At 41.5% G+C, this 19,373-nt stretch overlaps 1 protein-coding gene and 1 long non-coding RNA gene across 3 annotated transcripts; one reads left to right on the top strand and one right to left on the bottom strand.

The window, feature by feature from the left end:
- Positions 1-7,996: 7,996 nt before the first annotated feature.
- Positions 7,997-9,073, bottom strand: LOC141923043 (uncharacterized). Its single transcript, XR_012623169.1, has 2 exons — positions 8,843-9,073; positions 7,997-8,418 (listed from the first exon to the last, which is right to left on the bottom strand). It is a non-coding gene; the product is annotated as an uncharacterized LOC141923043 (long non-coding RNA).
- A 339-nt stretch (positions 9,074-9,412) lies between these two features.
- Positions 9,413-17,212, top strand: C1H6orf62 (chromosome 1 C6orf62 homolog). 2 transcript variants are annotated; one of them, XM_074823342.1, is made up of 5 exons: positions 9,413-11,616; positions 13,552-13,728; positions 14,277-14,399; positions 15,273-15,407; positions 16,259-17,212. In XM_074823342.1, exons 1-5 carry the CDS (start codon positions 11,488-11,490, stop codon positions 16,280-16,282), a joined length of 588 nt encoding a protein of 195 aa, XP_074679443.1. In that variant the 5' UTR covers positions 9,413-11,487; the 3' UTR covers positions 16,283-17,212. The 2 variants fall into 2 exon arrangements, with proteins under 2 accessions (XP_074679443.1, XP_074679436.1); XM_074823335.1 differs by having other exon boundaries at positions 15,949-17,212.
- Positions 17,213-19,373: the final 2,161 nt, after the last annotated feature.

Below are 19,373 nucleotides of genomic sequence, written 5' to 3'. Positions count from 1 at the left end.
CGGGGACTGGGAGAATGAAGAACTGCCCACCATAGGAGAAGATCAGGTTCAAGAACATCTAAGGAACCTGAAGGTGGACAAGTCCATGGGACCTGATGATATGCATCCGTGGGCCCTGAGGGAACTGGCAGATGAAGTGGCTAAGCCACTGTCCATCATATATGAGAAGTTGTGGCAGTCCAGTGAAGTTCCTGCTGACTGGAAAAGGGGAAACATAACCCTCATTTTTAAAAAGGGAAGAAGGGGAGACCTGGGGAACTACAGGCTAGTCAGTCTCACCTCTGTGCCCGGCAAGATCACGGAGTGGATCCTCCTGAAAACTGTGCTAGGGCACATGGAAAATAAGGATGTGATTGGTGACAGCCAACATGGCTTCACTAAAGGGCAAACCGTGCCTGACAAATTTGGTGGCCTGGGCTGCATCAAGAGAAGTGTGGCCAGCAGGTCGAGGGAGGTGATGCTCATCCTCTACTCCACTCTCGTGAGACCCCACCTGGAGTACTGTGTCCAGCTCTGGGGTCCCCAGCATAAGAAGGCTTGAGCAGGGTCCAGAGGAGGACCATGAAGATGATCAGAGGGATGAAGACAGGCTGAGATGGTTGGGGTTGTTCAGCCTGGAGAAGAGGAGGCTCCAGGGACCTTATAGCAGCCTTCCAGTACTTAAAGGGGGCTATAGGAAAGCTGGGGAGGGACTCTTTATCAGGGAGTGTAGGGATAGGATGAGGGCTAATGGTTTTAAACTGAAAGAGGGTAGATTTAAATTAGATATAAGGAAGAAATTCTTTCCTGTGAGGGTGGTGAGACGCTGGAACAGGTTACCCAGAGAAGTGGCTGCCCCCTCCCTGGAAGTGTTCAAGGCCAGGTTGGACGGGGCTTTGAGCAACCTGATCTAGTGGAAGGTGTACCTGCCCATGGCAGGGGGGTTGGAACTAGATGATCTTTAGGGTCCCTTCCAACCCATTCTATGATCTATGATTCTGTGATTTCAGACCATTTATCAAGATCAAAGTATTTATTTAGCATGCCACTCTGTCAGTCTTCTGTTTGGAAATAAACTGTATGGCACGAGAATATCTTAAGGTGAATGTCATGGTCCAATGAAAGAAAGAAAGAAAGGCAGGACATGAAAAATGATGAATTAGGAAATCTTTAAACAAGGATAAGGAAATAAAGCTGATCTCTCTTGCATAAACTTGTTCAGTCTCCCATTGATCCATTTAACCTTTCATTGTCCACAATATCCTTTGGCAAGTACTTATAGAGCTCAAATAGCCATTGTCTGAAGAACCCCCTCCTTTTTGTTTTTCTTTAGAACCCAGTTCCTATAGCTTCACTTGATGTCCCCAGTCCTTGTACTGGAAGACACCACAAACAATTGGTCCTCATCTAGGCCACTGTTACACAGATTCCCCTCCAGTTCTCTCCCCCATGTCTACTTAGCCATCCCTTATGTGAACGGTGTTCCATCTTAAAAGTGCACTGTATGCTGTTTGATTTGCCTTTTTAACCACCGTTGAACATCGGGATGACATTCTTGTGGAAATGTCTGTCATAACTCTGAGACCTTATTCTTGAATGATGGTCAGTTCAAAGTCTGTCATTCAGTATATGAAATTAAGATTTTTTTTTTCCTGTGTATGTTCTTTTACATTTATCTACACTGAATTTCCTTGGCTGCTGTATTCACCAGTTACTCAATTCCATAGTGCCCTTCTGCAGCTTGTCAGTCAGCTCTGTTCTATTACCTTGAATAATATAGTGTCATCAGCAAGCTATCACCTCAGTAATCTTTGTCTTCTATCAAGAAAATGAAAATAATGTGTGCAGAAATGTCTAAATTACTATTGTTCTCTTACAGTACTAAAAAAAAATTCACGCTCTTAATTTAATTCTTGTTGATTCTAGTAGAAGATCTGAAATTTCCGTATTCTAAAACACTAGCAGATATGCTAAACTCTGGTCAAATATACACATAAATCTTACCAGCATTAGATCTCCTTTCAGAAAGATCTGGATACAGGTAATGTATACATAAACACAATATAGAAACCTTCCTATTTTTGTGTTTTATGCACTGTTATATAGAAATATAAATATGCAATATAAAAGCCAATGTACAAAACATTTAAATTATATGCATGCATAGATTTATATACATAAAAGGCAATGTGTGTATTTTATGACTGTGATACAATTTTTGTAATACTGTTTTCAAGTGAAACTTTCTCAAAGATTATCTTTTCAATAATTCATTTTAATTCATAAAAAGTTTTCAGGTAGGTTTACAGTTCAGAAGTGGAATAACTGCCTTTGGAAATGTTGATGATTGGAACAGGCTGAGGTAGTGGGAGATGGTTCTGATGTGACAGTTCTGTTTGTTTTTCCTTTTAATTTGTTCCTTGCTGGAGGCATACTATCTGGATGTTTTTTACAAAGCTGCCACTCCTTCAATTAATCCAGCTGAAGAACATGTCCTATTATGAACCACTGTGTCTCAGAGTTTTCCTTCAGTTCAGTTGCTTCAGTTTGAAAGGTCTGTAAAGAATCCCTTCACCATGTGAGAACGAACACTGAGAGCTGATTATTAGAAGCTTATTCATAGTCCGTAGTCTTAACTGTGGGAAACTAGTATAATTTTATATATATATATATATATATATATAAATCTCACTAAAAGGTTTCAGGTTCCTTTATTGTAATAATTCCCATTTTTTTGGCTGAAGGTTAAATTTAAATAGGGGTTATGGCATTTTTACATGCAAAAATCTGTCAACTGAATGTTAGCAGAATATGTGGTTCTTCAGACTGAGTGCAATATAATGCATTTCAGCTTGTTTGTTTCATAAAAAGTAAAACTCTCTGTCATGAATACTTATGACTGTTTGCACTTCAATTGAGCCTAAGCAAACACACGGAGGTTTCCCATAGAGCTCAGCCAATTTGTTAGATTATTCATGGCAGTAGAGAATGTGTACTTTTTAGAGCTTTTATACTCCATTGCTATTGATAAATGTTATCAGTTTTTATAGCAAATGACAACTGAAAAAAAAAAAGCTTCTTGGAGGACTTCATGTGCCTGGGAACATGGGAATAGGTGAGAAGGCACTACCCAGTCTCGAATAACTCTGGAGTCCAGTCTTGCTTAGACGCCTGTGTGTGGAAACTTCCTAAGCATTATACTGAGAGAGTTTGGACTTAGCTATGTGAATCGGGTACTGGCAAAACAGTATTTCTACCTGACAGTCACGTTGTGCCTTTCGTCAAGGCCTTTACTGTAATCCACAGATAATTATCTAGTTCTGGGGTGCTTAAGGACTCTTTTATTTCTACGTGCTACATTAAGTGCATGTAAATTACATTGTAATTTTGTATTTTGTAAATTACATGACTACGTAAATATCATAAATGCTCTCCTATTTATTAGCATTTAATGTAAGACACTGTGTAGCTAGTTTTAGATGCAGAGAACTACTGTGGAGAGGATCAAGGGAGTCAGTGTTGTGCCTCTGAAGCACGTGAATGTCTTATCTCAGTCCGGCTCCTGGTGCAAGCCCTGCAAAAGGGTCCAGGGAAGGAAGCCCCGAGGCTGGGTTTGGGATCTCTGAATTAATAAACAGGAGCTGTGGCTCTCAGGGTCCCTTGACGCTGTTCTCCCCGCCCTTCTGTCAGATAGAAAGGCCATTTAAGGGATAAATCGGCTCCCCGCAATCCGCCGGGTGACACTAGGTGGCAGCGTGGCATCACGTTGCCTAAGGCAGCCCCTCCCTCAGCGTCTTGTTTCTGTTACGTCGTGTAGAGGAGCGTTTCGTGTGTTCCCGACAAGTTCATGATTTGTCTTCTTTCCCCTAGGTTAATCAGCACGGAAGGCTGCATGCTAATGAAACTCTGTCCGTAGAAAGGATTTTATATATACACATCACAATCCGGGTATAATTCATAATGCAAGTTGGTTTTCAATGATGGCCACCGCTATTAATTAAATCTCTCCAGATAGCCTGCAATTTTCCTGTATTAGAATAAAAGATCGTCCTGTGAATAGTAATCCTTAGTGCTTCAGAGGTGAAAGGTTAAAAGAAAAATCCACACCTCACCTTCTGAATCTTTCCCTAGTTAAGTACTGTGTGAGTCACTAAGACACCCCTTTAAATACTGTTAGGTCCTAAGCTTCTCAGCTATAGATTTACCATGAAACAAAAATCGTTTATGTAGTGCTTTAAGATTTAAAAATAAAACACTCTCTGTAAAGGCTGGGGATTATTAATCTAAAGCTACTTCCAGTTCTGTTGACTACAAGTATTCGGAATATTATTTACAGACTGAACAAATAAATCGTTTCAAGTTTTATTCTTGCAAGCACCTGCTGAGCAAACACAAAACCTACATTGGAACATGACTATCTTTGGTTTTGATAGATCAAACCAGTCTAATAAAGACAAATGCATTGCACATCACTAACTGAGAACATAAATTAAAGATGACACAGCATGGTGACAAAGAGTCAATAGTCTTTCAGATACCAAAACACTTTGTGCAATGGACTTTGAATTGCAGGTTTATATACACAGTGCAGGCAGGGATCCTTTGTTTTTAATGTGCATTTCAGACATTTTCAAAATAAATGGAAAGTTTCAGAAACAGAACATGCATTTGCTATACAAAACAAATGGCCAAGCTGTTAAAAAAGTCACAGCTACCACGCTCAAAGAGGCAATTGATTTGGTGTCAGTGTTTGGGGAAGCTATCATCTCAGCAAAGGCACTGAGAACCTTTAGTTACTTTTGACATCATAACTGCACATACTCAGCACTCCTAAACGAGTCAGGAAAGCACAAACTGGACAAGCAGAAAATGAGAACTCACATATTCAAGTGTATTCAAGTATATATATATAGACATGCACACACACACCCTAATTATTAAGATGGAACAAACCCAGCAAGATAGTAGGTACAGTTCAGCCAAAGGTTAGGCTCAATACCTCACATGCCCAAGAATGTATGGCCTGCTTTATGACCACAGCCCTACAACTAGAAGGCAGGACACAGGGAAGCGATGAATGAAGCTTAATATTGTACAGATAGCTGTGCAGTGGATATATAGTTGTCCACAGCATGATATAAGGAATGTTTTACACAATAAATATTGCCATTTCTCTACACAAAAGCATTCCTGTTATGTCTTAGAAACTAATGTTTTCTCTAAAGGCAGAAGAGAGTCAATCACAATATATTTTGAAGTATATAAAGAGTTTTAATTGCCACCTAATTTGTCTTGTTTCAATTTAGAAAATACCAGCAGATAACAGAATCCATCTCTCCCTAACTGAGTGCTTAAGGACTGAGGGCTGGTGAAGGAAACCATTTCACGAGACAACAGATCCTTTCCAAGGTGTTCGAGTTTTCCCAGATCCGTTTCTGAACTTTTCCCAGATCAATTTGCTACAATCTGTTAAAAACTAATTATTAACTAGAAATTATTAAGTTTTAAGTAACTAATTATTAAACTGGAAATTAAGAGCAGAGGCATCAGAGTACAACCTCGCCCACATGCTTATAAGTAAACATTTAACTCTGAAAACAGGAGTTAGACTGTAAAATCACATAAATTTTGGAAAAAACCCCATCAAGGTGTTTCTATAAAATTCTCAATCCTTTTTAATTTACAGAAAAAACCCCACAGTTTATTATGCAACTGAAATGTGAAAAAACCTACAGTGCTTAATTTCACTGAAAACCTGAAGGAAACAATAAAATGGTGCACAGAAAATACAAATTTTTCAGAGCAGAAAAGGAAGAAATATACAAGCAACCAGACATTCCAAACTTGCAGTGCTTCTCAGAACTGCATTACTCAAAACACTTTCTCTCCCAAAGAATATATTTTTGTGACAAGGTCTCTCCTACCTGCACATGGGCTATTGCCCACGCTGCCTGATACTGTATTTCTCCAGGATGACAGCTGAACAGTGTCACCCCCCGCGGCAGAGACCAAAGCCCCTCGGGATGTGCGTGCATTTGATTCCTCAAAGACTACACAGCTTCAGCTACATGGTAACGTATAAAGTCCTCCTCGCTTGGAGTGGGAGAAAGACTCAAGGGCACCAGTTTATTCGTCTCTGCTATGTTAACCAAGCAGAGGCTGACCCACTCTACTGACTGTTTTGCTCAGCCTGGATTTAACATGCACAAGAAACTCTATTTTTGCTGCGCTAATTGGATCAAAGCCTAAAAAAAAGAACTATTATGTATTTTGCATATACAGCCACAACCTACTTGTCAGGTTTGTTTTGTATACCACGCACGTTTCTCTCTTCTTAATGATAAAGCTTACATCGTTTTAAACTAGATTTGAAGAGAGGCAGTCTGTCATTAGATCAAGTGTTACATTTGCAAAACACACAAGCTTTCAGGCACACAAGCCTCTCTTATAAATGATACAACACTGCATAACCAGTAAGAAGCATAACAATAATGTACAATTACCTGGTCAATAGAATATCAATAGCATATAAATATTTATTTTGCTAAGTCTTAACTCTGCATTCAGTAAGAGATGTTACTTAATATATATTTTAACTAAGGTGCTGATATTTTTCTACTATATGAGCTTCATCATTATGCACGATGGAGGAAAAGCACGACTCTAAAGTAGGACACGACTCAGCTATTGCTCATGGCTTTAATAGTGCAGATATTTCTGCACATATATGTATAATAAACATACTTTGATTGGCTGATGTACTCATTTGTGTAAACGTTGTCAGGTTATCTTTACTAGCCAATGAGCGAAAAGAAAAAAATCTCTGAGTTTGGTAAGGGAGGTAGCTATCTATATAAAGAGGAACAGCAATCTATACACGAGGAACCTGGAGTGATTTCAGTTCCCCATCCCCTTCTGAAATGTTGTGAAATGATTCAAGCAGCTGGGTTTGCAGAAGACAGGTGGTGGCTGCTTAACATGTAATACTCTGTACTTGATCTACTGTTTCCTCTAGGTGTGTGTGTATATATATATATATATTTCCTCTAAATATATATATTCCTTTCCTGATAGCTCTTCTACAAAGTCCTCCAGAAGAAAAACTGTTCTTGTGCCAGCACTAAATTTGACAAAATTTTTTGGACACGTTCCTCAACCTGGGGCTGGGCAGCTGCCTGATCCCTTGTGACAAAGGGCGGTAGCTGTGGCTGCATCCCTGCACTTGAGAGGGCAGCTGGAATTACTGGGCTGGAAGAAAACTCTTTCCTTTCTCCTCCACAGGCAGTCAAGGCATCAGTTCCCTCGGAGGGCCTTCTGCGGCAGAGCAATCCCTGGCCTGAAGCAGTGCTGCTGCGCAGGGCCTTCTTTGCATCGGCTGTGCCGGCACAAAGAGGGTCACAGGCCAAGTGTGAGTCATGGCTTAAAATAGCAGCGGGCACAAGACAGAATTTCAGACTGCAGCACAAAATGCCGTACAGGGCAGCAGGGCAAACAAAACCGCTTTGACTGAAAAAGTGAGTATCTAAACACAGCTCTCGTTAAGGCCAGACTGATACTACAGTTAAAAAATGCTGGCATTTTGAAATAGTCCCAGCAGTGCAGAGCTAATGTAATACTCCTATTTAGATGCCTTGCTTTCTACATCCAAATAAAGAGTTATTTTCAATAGGCATTACCATTAGAAGTGAACAGCAGCCTGTGAGTGGGTAAAAATTACCTGTTTCTATTCTGTTCCTGTTCAAACAACAGGGGAGCGTTCTGGATAACTCCTGTGACAGGGAAGGCAAGATGGAGTGTTTGCATTGGAGGGCCTGACTAACACTGGGTGAAGACAATGAGGTGTAAGGGTTGTGACACGGCAGCTACCTACAAGACAGGCAGGAGGAAAGTCGACATGGTGTCCAAGGGAAAGTGTGTAAAGGAAAGGTGCACTAAAGGGACATAATATGAAGGTCAGGAGAGAATAAATGAAACCAGCAGAGACAAGTAAGAGTGGAGACCAGGGGAAAAAAAGACTGAAATTTACTGGATTTTATTGGAGACTGTCATTGCCATGCTGCGTGGGCTTTAAAACACAATCAGATGAGATAGACGGTGCCCATACTTGTCTTCCGCTTGTAATCTTTTTAATATCGTGGCTGTTCTGGTGAGTCATAGGCGCCAGCTTCCAGAGGGAAGGTGGGAGAGATGCCTTCACCCACCCCAGCAGCCTGTGTCTCGCTGTAGCAGAAACCAGGGAGCTGCCATCCCCTCAGATGTGGTGCAGCATGGCGTGAACCTGCACTGCCAGGCGGTCTGGAATCACCTTCAGCCTGGGTAATTTTGGCAATCGAGGCTTTCTCTGGCATGCTTGAGGGGAGGCAGGAGGGGTGGGCCACCAAATGCCTGGGCCCGGCACGGAAGATGGCGATTCCTCCTACTTGCTTCGGGCCAGCCCATCTAAAGAACCCAGGTAAAAGTAAGCTGTGTCCCTGCTCCCCTTCCATTACAGGCAAGGCGAAAGGAAGGAGGTATAAGCCTTTCCTTGTAGTAGAGAAATAAAAATGCTTACTTTTCTCCAAGGATTAGGTTTGTGTCTCTGGAATAGCAATTACTTATTTATAAAAATTAGCCAGCCTCCCCTCAGGAAGCATTATGACCACCACGGAGGAGCACTGATTGTTATACACGGGCCGTGTGGTGGTTTCTCATGCGAGATCAGTACTAGAGACAGACCATCATGTAACCTTTTAGTAAATGTTGGGGGGGGTTTGGTTTTTTTTAGTTACAGTTTACTTCACATATGTGTAACGGGCTGAATACAAACCCCAGTGAAAGAAACTAAACAACATGCGCCACTACAAGACTTAAAAGCTGTATTTACCAATAACATCGCGACGCTTAAGGCTGAAACAAAAAGTATTCCCTTCGTGCCCGCCGGGACCGCGGCAGGGGACAGACGGACCGAATTTGTGGAAGAGGCGTTTGGCGCGGGGGTGGGGGTGGGGGGGGTGCTGCCTTGGGCAGATACCACCTCAGGCGGGGGGTGGGGGGAAGAGGAGGCGTTCCCTTCCGCCCCCTTTGCCGCCCTGCCCTGCCCCCTCCCTTCTCAGAACTGCGTTGAGTAACTCCATCCGGGTCCTTGTCCCGCCGGCCATGCCCCGCTCGGCATCACGTGGGACAGGAGGGCGGTGACAGTGGGGGGGGGGAGGAAGGAGCAGGGAAGTGCGACCCGGATTGTTGTTGTGGTGACAGCTCGGAGACGCTCCGCTTTCTTGTTCTCTCTTCTGTGCCGCTCCAGAAAAGGAGTGTCTATGGCTAGCGAGGCCACCGCTGAGCCTTCCTGCGGGCAACAGGAGATTCTCTCCCCCCCGGGGACCCGAGCGCTTGGTCCGCGCCGGCAGGGCGCGCGTGCGCAGTGCGGGCAGGGCGGTGCCTGTGTGACTCAGGCGCTGCCATTTTGAGTGGTGGGTCCCGGCTGCGCAGTTCTGCTCCGCGCTCGCTCCCGTGCCGAGGCACAGGCGCAGACCCAGGCGCTTCCGCTCGCTCCTGCCGTCGCCTTCGAGGACGTCCTGGGGCTGCCTGGGCGAAGAGAGGCTCCTCTCGGCCTTTTCATCCCTCTCCCGGCCGTCCCCGTCCTCCGCCACCGCTCCGGGATCTCTATGCCCGCCGCCCTCCGTAGGAGCCACTAGCGCAGGGACCCGCCGCCGTCTCCTCCTCCTTCGCTGCTGCCACCGCCGTCGCCTCTTCCTCCTTCTCCTCTTCCTCCCTCCGCCACCATTTCCCCACTCCCCGGCACCGGGGCGCTGAGCTAGACTATGGGGACCAGGTTGGGGCTGAGCAGCGGCAGAGCGGGCGTCCCGGTCACCGTGTCCACTGCAGCAGGGATGGGGGGGCTCCGCGGCTTCGTGGCTTTATCTTGACATGGCTCCTCTCCGTGCTGCTAGCAGCGCCGCCGCCTCCACTGCTCCTCCTGCGCCCGCCGGCTGCGGGTAGCGAGCGGGCCACGGTCTCGGTCTCTTGTCTGAGTCTCTCAGTCTCTTGCTTAAGTGGGGGGGGAAGTTTCGGGAGGGGTTCCTTTTTTGGTTTTGTTTTCCTTTTTTTCTTTTTTGTCAAGAGAGGAGGGGGGGGGAATACTTCTTCCCCTCTTCTTAACCTGGTCCGACGAATTTGCTAACTTAAAAACTTTTAACCCCGACTAATCAAACACCTAGGGGGGAAAATGTCTGGAGAGAGGAAGAAAATAACCTGATAATTGGGGATTTGCTTTTGGGGGGGAGGGTGTTTTAGAGGTTTAAAATTGCAACCTAGACTTGCAATTTGAAAAAAACCTCGCAAAAAAAAATTTGACACCGAAAACCTGTTTTGCGAGAAAAGCAGGAGCAAAACTCTCCATGTTTTCCAAGTCGTGACCATGAAGTGAGAGGGGAGACGCCGTGCTACTGTGGGTGTCCCGCTGCCCTGGGCACAGCCTGCCCGCTGCAGCCTCTGCCGTCTTGTGTAGAGAGAGGCCTCAGGAGAAGCGAAGAGCATTGGCCATGCACAGCCTCGGCTAACCGTGCTCGCTGTGGAGTGCAGCAGCAGAGAGAGAGCAGGATCCCCGGGGGATCAGCAGCCCAGGGAGCGTGTGAGGTGTTGGGGGATGTAGGGCTCTCCCACTGGTAAGGAGCCCGGGTTTGGGGCACTGATTAGGGTTTTAGTCTCTAGGTCAGATAATACTGTCCCTTGAACCCCTGCCCACCCCTCGTCTATGGCCATCATGATCCCTCTTCTCTTTGGCAGCAGTAGCCTCAGGGCAATGATGTGCCTCATGATGAGCAGGATGAAGTTAGAAATGACTCCGCTGTTTTTTCTCTTTGCTCCCCTGCAAACCAGCACTGTGTTGTCTGTAGTTGATTTTGTTGTTGTTGGCAGAGAAATGTCATATCTCCCAGGATGTGCACTCCTCCTTTGCACCCTTTTCTCTGCTCTCCACCAAGTGTAATAATTCTAAAGAGAAAAAAAAAGACGGGCAACATAGCAATAGTGGAAAGCTGAGAATAATAATCAGTAGAGTCATGAATCTGGCTGGGGTAAAACGCAATTTGTAATTTCAGCTTCGTTTTTTTTTGTAAGCAGAGCAAAAGTACCCCCCCATGGATTGGGCTTGTGCCAGTTGCTTTTTATTGTACACATAAATTGTGATAAGATTTGTTTTTGTTTTTTTTTTCATTCTTACCCACTTATTCCTGCGGCTAAACTGTTCAAATTTTTGTCTTCAAAATTCTTAGGGTTTTTTTCTTGGTTTATTGTAAAATCTCTTGTCCAGCCATGGCTGGACAACTACTTACTTTGTTTCTTGACCCCTCCGATACGACATTCTCGTAAAATATTGCCTGAGGTGCGGTTTTGGGTTACATTAGCGTTTTATCTATTCAGTCGCATTAGCAGGAATAGAACGACTTGTTTCTGTTGTACTTGAGTCTTACGAAAAGGTGCCCATAGTTTAGCAACAGTTTCCAAAGGCTTTAGTACCACCTGTATTACAAAATGGGGGACCCAAACTCCCGGAAGAAACAAGCTCTGAACAGACTTCGTGCTCAGCTTAGAAAGAAAAAAGAATCTTTAGCTGACCAGTTTGACTTCAAGATGTACATTGCCTTTGTGTTCAAAGACAAGGTAACTTGGTTTTAATGTTTCTCTCTTACTGCGTTGTTTTGCAGTGCAAGTTAACTACGCTGTGCAAAGTCTTGCTGCCTGATTGCATCTTATGGTTTATCCTGAACAGATTCCTTTGACTTTTTAACGTTTTTTTAATTGCTATAATGTTTAGTTCATGTTTGTCATGTTCGTTTTTTGTATGTTTGTAGTTTTGTAATGCAGAGGGTGCCACTGCCTCATTAAATGATGACTTAGTAACTTCTGTATTGGGTAAATATTTTTCAAAGTTAATACTGTAATTTGCTAAGCCTAATTGGGGTCTGAATTGCATAACTGTTGGCTGTGAACAGTCGAGTTGAAAAGGGAGGCCTGGCTTGAGCGATAGCTAAAGTTATTGCGCTTATCTGGTTAAAGCAGAAGGGAAGACCTGGCAGCTGAAGGGAGGAGTTGCAAAATGCGATACTGAAATGGCCCAAGTGCGCAGGCATATGTGAAACTGCTGCTACCATTTTGGAAGGGAGCAGGGAGGGAAAAGAGGAAGTCTTTTACTTGGCTGCTGCGTGTCTGGGCCGGGGTGGGGAGCCTGGTGATATTTCTAAAGCTAACTATAGACCCAGAATTGTAGGAGAGTTTCCCTGCACAGAAGGTGAAGAAAAGTAGGTGTTTATAGTAAGTGAATGTGCTGAACAAATTATGAGGAAGTGAAGGTAGAAGCAAATGGCGAGTACATAGTGCAGGAAATGTGTGTAGATGAGCACTGAAATCGTTTAATCCCCTCGTGTATAGTTCATGTGTTTGTTGTAACAGTTATGTGTTTTTTAATGAAGACTCTTGTTCTTTGCATTTTTTAAATTGAAAGTTTCCTTAAAATTCCTTAGTTCAATTTGGTTTTGTTCATCAGTTCTAGTGCAAACAGAGATAGATATAGAGGGATGTAATTTATTGGTACTGTCTCATAGTAATAGAGAAATATGAATGTTTAAGCAGTGGTAACAATTAAATTTTCTTAGATGACATGGCTTTTAATGATTTTAGTTGGAGCATTTGTACTGCTTTGTGGTGGTTTTGTAGAAATTTGTTGCAGATGCATGTTTTAAATCCTACAAAAGTTGCTTATAGCACAGTGTACTGAAGATGTCCATCCAGTACCAGTTTGCACAAAGTAGGAGTTTAGTTCAGCCTAGCTTGGTCAGCAAATAGTTGCTTGTTATGTATGTTCTGGCTGGGGATGTGGAGGATTATTTGATAAAATACGCTTTGTCTGTCATGTAGTTCTTAAATAGGTCAAGACTTCTTGTGAGCTGTAAGAAAGCTGTTAGAAGCAGACATACAACTCTAAGCAGTTTTACATAAAGCAAAAACTGTTCTTCCAAATTCCCCATAATGTTTTTGTGTTGCTTGACAGATACTGAAATACTTGTAGTGAGTATAAAAGTTACTTAACAAATTAAAATTGTCCTCCTTTGAGGAGCTTATGACTTGTAGCTAACTTCAGATTGGATCTTGATCACTCACTGTTACCAAATGTGGCACTGAAAGACTTCACCTTTCATAAAAGGCCAACTGTAAAGTATTGCAAAGGGAAAAAAAGTGTTACTTGATTTGCAAAGAGAAGCTTGCAGAGGGCTCTTGGTCGGCCTATAGTCATGTGTCTACATGATAAAAGAGCAGTTCTGTTAATGTTTAGATACAGCTTTAATGTTTGCAAGATTAGTATGTAAATCTGTGTCTTTGGAGACTACAAAACCATGTTCAACTTCTTATAAAAACTTGTTGGACTGATTCTGTTTAATTTATAAAATTTTGCCTGTAAATTTTAGTGTGGCTTGTGTCAAAGTCCTAACTTACGTGATGTGCGCTTTGTGCAGGAATGCAGACAGAAAATAACATTCTGTTATATCTATAATTGCCTAGAAAGGATTGTAATCTTAATGTAACCTATGCTTTTTTTAGAAGAAGAAGTCAGCGCTTTTTGAAGTGTCTGAAGTGATACCAGTCATGACCAATAATTATGAAGAAAATATCCTGAAAGGTGTGCGGGATTCCAGCTATTCTTTGGAAAGTTCCTTAGAGCTTCTGCAGAAGGATGTAGTACAGCTTCATGCACCCCGCTACCAGTCTATGCGCAGGGTAAAGTTCCTCTTTACGCTTGCTGAATTCTAGTTTTTCAGCACTTGTGCTTTTCTTTGTGAATGTTAAGGCTAACCTTGCTGGCTTTATTTTTTTCAACTCTTCTGCTGCATAAGGGTTCTGAGGGCATGTGTTTATGGGGTATTCTGAAATTCAGTTTAAATATGTAGTGCTCAAGCTTTATCTTTCATCTGTCTCATTCAGATATCCCTTGGAAGTTATATCTTTCTGCCATCCTTGTCCTTTAGTAGGCATGTGTTAATTCTTGCAACAGCTTCTGCTGTACAGTCGTTTTGCTTTGTGATTATTGGAAGATAGTCTTCGCTGATGTTTTGTTGAAGTTGGAATTTATATAAACTGGATACTGATAATTAAAACTCACTGGAAGGCAATGAAGACTTTAGTTGTACTATGAGTAATACAAATGGAAAATTACACAAATATGGTAATAAGAACCACATTTAAATTATGTGCCTGTGTAGGTAAGTTGCTTATCTGTATCTTTGACTAATGGAGGAAATGTAAGTACAGAACTTTACTATTTACAGGATGTGATCGGCTGTACCCAGGAGATGGACTTCATTCTTTGGCCTCGTAATGATATTGAGAAGATAGTCTGTCTCCTGTTTTCTCGGTGGAAGGGATCTGATGAACCCTTTAGGCCTGTTCAGGTATTTGTTTAACTTCAATAAGTAACTTACACTTGGAGGGGAGGATAAGTAACCTCTTTTCTTAACCAGTAAGTTGGTAAGGTATGTGACTTCTGTGGATGTTGAACAGTATGCTGTCTGTTCTTATTTATAAAGTAGTCAGTGTTCTGAATGCCAAATTCTGCTTCCTGTCTTTATGCACCATTATGTTAGCACTTCCAGAATTTAAGTGTCTGAAGGACCTTTGCAAATGACACGTATGTATAAATACCTCTTACCCTGTTAGTATTTGTAGAAGTGGATTAGGTGTGACTCTTAGTACGACTGAATCTTTGTCTAAATATGGTGTCGTTAAGGTTCTGTGAGTATCCCAGGTTGCTGTATTTTGTTAGATGAAAGAGGGTCTGAGATGGATGGAATTCTTGCTTTATAATTTTACCTTCAAATAAACTTCAAACATTTTAGACTATTTCTTCAGTAGCCAGCTTTAGCTGTTTACATTTGGTTTTTTTGAACAATGTCACGTATTTTCTGTGCTGGTTTTGCAATAATAGTAAGTTATTGGAAGAAATGTGCTGTATTGTTGATGCATGGTGGTGTTTCGCCGCAACAAGCTAAATCTGGTTTTATATAGGCAGTTAAAGCTGTACCTTTGAATTGTTGATACATCATTGCAATGACTAATGTCAGTGTTGGCAGAACAAAACTAGGGAATTCTTTAAATTGTGCCAAGTCTCCAGTGTGTCGTTGTTGCTGTGGTCCCCAATTTCTGCTTTTCATAGATGAGAAAAAGAAACAAAAGTGGTTGTAAAGCCCCAGATTGAAGGAAATTAATTAGTTAAATGTGAGCTTTAGCTTAATAAATATGTTATTCCCCTCCCTCACACAATGCAGGCCAAGTTTGAATTTCATCACGGTGACTATGAAAAACAGTTTCTGCATGTTCTGAGCCGAAAGGACAAGACTGGAATTGTTGTCAACAACCCTAACCAGTCAGTGTTTCTCTTCATTGACAGACAGCACTTGCAGGTAAGCTTATTTTGTTCCTCTTTTTAACAAGTGTGTTTTAATCATAAAATGCTTTTTCTTAGGAACATCAGTGATTTTACTGCAAAATCCTCAAGTAGAAAAATTGATTGTGGATTCATGCTTGTCTTTCAGCAGTTTCAGAGGAAACTTACGTTATAAATAGGATTCATACATGCAAAAACTATGGTCCACAGATGTGTTCACATAGAATTGATTTAATATTCTTGTATTAAAAATTAAGTTATAAAATACTCAGCAGTGTTTTGGAAAAATTAAAACACTGACTTAATTTGGGTGGTACTACAGAAATTACTGAAGTGAAGAATGAACAGAATGACGAAAATATTTTAGACATCGGAGGACACAGACTAATTTTGAATTCAAGCTGTTTATATGGATGAAATAGTGGCTTTTAAATGTCTATTCTTCCACAACCAGCAGCAAGCTAACAATAGGGCTGAATCTGCTGGGGGTCTGCTGGGTAGTCTTGAGTTAACTTTCATGTTTAATAGCTTTTTCTTTGGCTTTTGTTTGTCTCTAGACTCCAAAAAACAAAGCTACAATCTTCAAGTTATGCAGCATCTGCCTGTACCTGCCACAGGAGCAGCTCACTCACTGGACGGTTGGTACCATAGAGGATCACCTCCGTCCTTACATGCCAGAGTAAGGTACTGGCCAGCAAAATGGGGAAGATCACGGAATGCAGCAGTGGATTTTCACTTTCCTCACCACTTTATTCTTTCAGAATTTAGAAGAAAATGGACTCATGTTCAGAACACTATACATTGTGAAACTTGATCATCCTGGATTTTTTTTGTCATTGTATCTCAGAACTTTACAATTTTTTTTAGATGTCTTCTGCATGGACTTTGTGAAAGAGAGGATGCTCTGCACACTCCTGCACTGCATCAGCATCTTACTAAAATGTGAAATGAAGGGACTGTACACTGAAACAAATGTACCCGAAAGCACAAGGTGATCATTTGTGGTGGTGTTCCCATTTGTGCTGGTCATGCCCCCTAACATCTGTAATGTTAACCATCAGTATTTGGAGGGTGAGAAGTGAATGTAACGGGTATAAAAGCCTTATAGCTTTGCTGTTAATGATTGTATTGAAGAGCACTATCATTCATTTTAATGAACAGAAAAGTGGCTATTACAATAGGAAGTAAATGCGGGAAAGAAATCTTTCTTTAAAAAAAAAGCATCTCATTTAATGTGTAGGCATTTTTTGCCTCTTTTATTTTGCTGGGCCATGTCTAAGTTTACTGGCACTTTCGTTTTGGATCTCTTTCCCCAAGTTGCTGTATAACTGTATGAAAGTATTCTTTTGAGTTGGATGCATTTATACAGATGAGGCAGACCTGGAGTCTGAAGTTGCTAAAGCAGCTAAAAATAAAGTAAAATAGCTGCAGAAACAATGTTGGTAGAGGATTATTTTTTCTTGAGAGTTGAGACTTGTAAACTTGCAGGTGAACTGTGCAGGAAATACTGGTTTCTAAAACATTTCTTATGGAAAACCCACGGAGGTTTTTTTCTTTTGAAATAGACATTATAAAACAATGTAAAATAGTGTTTGGAGTGTCAAAAGTTGGTTCTGAGATTGTGCAATGATAAAAGGAAGACTACTGTATAGTTTTGATGACAAAGAAGGCTCTGCTTAAGGGTTGAGTACTTTACTGGAGTAAAACTGCATAAGCCTGCTCCCTTTGGATAAAACTAGTGCTTACCTGTTTAAAACTTGTATTTAGCTTTTGTTTGGAATTGGAAAAAATTGGAATTTAAATAAATTAGCTGAAAGATGACTGGTTTTATTTATGGAAATTCTGTGAATTGAATTCTAGTAGTGTCTTACATCTTGACAGTTTCACCCATTGCAAACACTGAAAATGTATAGACTGTAAAATGGTATTAACAAAGATTAGTGGCAAAGGTGTTCTTACATATGTGGGCAATATGTTTTGAAAAGTAGCCATCAGAAATAATCTTATTATCTGTGTACCAACAAAATATGGTAGTATTTTTAGCTCTTTGCTCATAAAGTCCTACAGGTTAAACTGGAGCAGCCTAGAAGAACACCACCTGAAAGCTGCAACTTCACATTAACAGATGCCTTAAGTTACAAAGAAATATCTTGCAATGCTGCTCTACAGAATGCTAAGACTTTCTAGAATATTAAGTACTATTAGCAGTTATGGTGGCTACTTAAAATTTCCCAGCTTTAAGTGCCCCTTCTCTGGGTGGTCTATAAGACACAATACCAAGTGTCCACATGAAGCTTGAGATGGATTCTGTAGGGTCTTGAATGTTCAAGTTTCATGAGTGCTGATTTTGCTTCCTAAGTGCAATCCCTTTGTTTCTTCTTAATTTGTCATTTTGGACATCATCTCACAGCGGTAAGAATATGGCCATAGTTATATTGGTTAGCAAAGCAAATGACTCGGTAGTTCTTGCATCAGGAATTTTGTTTTTCTTCATTCTGGTTTCTCTTAGAATAAGCCTCAAGATGTTGGCCTGAGTGGCTGCGTACAGTGCTTTTTAAGTGCCAGTACTGGTATGATCCTTAATTCTTTGTATTACAGGGAACAACCTATTCAGTTTAATCACTTTTTTAGCTTTGCATGGGATGCGTAAGATGCACAGGCTATTCATTTGCTCTTCATGACCATGATCGCAGAGTTAAATAACACTGTGTTCTTGGGAGAACATGGTTGTATAATACTAATTTGGTTAAATGTGGTTTATTCTACCCAGCTAACAAAGGTTATGCTTTTGCTGTGCTATCAGATTGAGTTGATAGCCATCTGCTTTGTGTAAGTTGTGAAAAAAAGATAAGGGGCAACAACAGGCTTCAGCAAGAGAATCTCAGGGAGTGGATGAGAGTTTGTTCTTAAATTGTTCGGCATCTTTGAAGGGTGTCTTTCCACTTAAATAGGATGACTTCAGAGGGAGAAGATTAAACTTGAAATTGCCCCACTCTTTCTCAATGGCATTTGTAACAAGTTCGACCTCAGAATATTCTTCTGTTGAAGTTATTTCAGCAAAATCCCTTCAGAAGTGAGTGGAAGCAGTTCACAATACCTAGCTTTTGGTTTCAGGCCCTCTTTGTCAGTTTAGTGGCTTTTTGGTGGGCTTTCTTAACTTCAAAGGGTGGGTTATATCTTGCAGAACCGATGCTTGCAAAGCATAGTTTATGACTGTGGAAATGGCATTAGTTTGTTCTGTGGAGCTGTTCATAAATATGAAAAGGGCTCTCTTATAAGACAAGAATTCTGGTTACTACCTGCTGTCAACTGCTTATGTCGCTCCTTCGGATGCGTTAACACCAAGAATTGAAATATGCTCACTGTCTCACCTGAATATGGGAGTTTTACTAGGCTATTGCTTGTGGATTTGTCATGTGAACTTGGCAAATGCAAATGGGGGAGGGATAAATGTGTAGCAAAATCAAGTAGAGAGCAAAATTAAGTGGACGGGCCTATTAAATCTCTTGCATCTAAATGAAGTGTCTGGTGAAGGGAAGCCTGTCACGTGCTTCCCAGATGATGAGAAGCTTAAATGTCACAGCCTGTATGTAGCTGTATAGTTACTCCCTTACCTTTTCAAGCTTCAGCTGCACAAGTGTTGCCAAAAATATGGTAAGATGGACAGAACGCTTTGTACAAGCACTGCGCAAATGTAATATGCCTGTAGCTAGTTTGCAGTTGATGCCCTTTGTCACATCTGTCTCAAAGCATAAATTGCTTCTCAAAAGCTATTTTGTTCCACTAAAATGGCTGTGTTAAGTGATGCATCAGGTACTAGAAGCTCACTGGGATTATTTAGTGTTTCTAAAAAAAAATTGGTTACAAAAACTAATTTTTGAGCATTGAAAGCTGTAGATCAAGGTAGTGATCTCTTGCTACAAATTGAGCTTTTGTGTAGCCAAATGTTAAGCCTATTAGAAGCAAAGCTGGTTGAAAGACA

The sequence above is a fragment of the Strix aluco genome, chromosome 1, assembly GCF_031877795.1.
Source record: "Strix aluco isolate bStrAlu1 chromosome 1, bStrAlu1.hap1, whole genome shotgun sequence".
NCBI classification, from domain to species: domain Eukaryota; kingdom Metazoa; phylum Chordata; class Aves; order Strigiformes; family Strigidae; genus Strix; species Strix aluco.
The sequence above is the reverse complement of the archived record's forward strand: the minus strand, read 5'-3'. Positions and strand labels throughout refer to the sequence as shown.

Coding starts and splice junctions, on each gene's coding strand:
- C1H6orf62 (XM_074823335.1), top strand. CDS start 11,488: ATGGGGGACCCAAACTCCCGGAAGAAACAAGCTCTGAACAGACTTCGT. Junction 13,729..14,276: donor GCTACCAGTCTATGCGCAGG/GTAAAGTTCCTC, acceptor TACTATTTACAG/GATGTGATCGGCTGTACCCA. Junction 15,408..15,948: donor TTGACAGACAGCACTTGCAG/GTAAGCTTATTT, acceptor GTTTGTCTCTAG/ACTCCAAAAAACAAAGCTAC.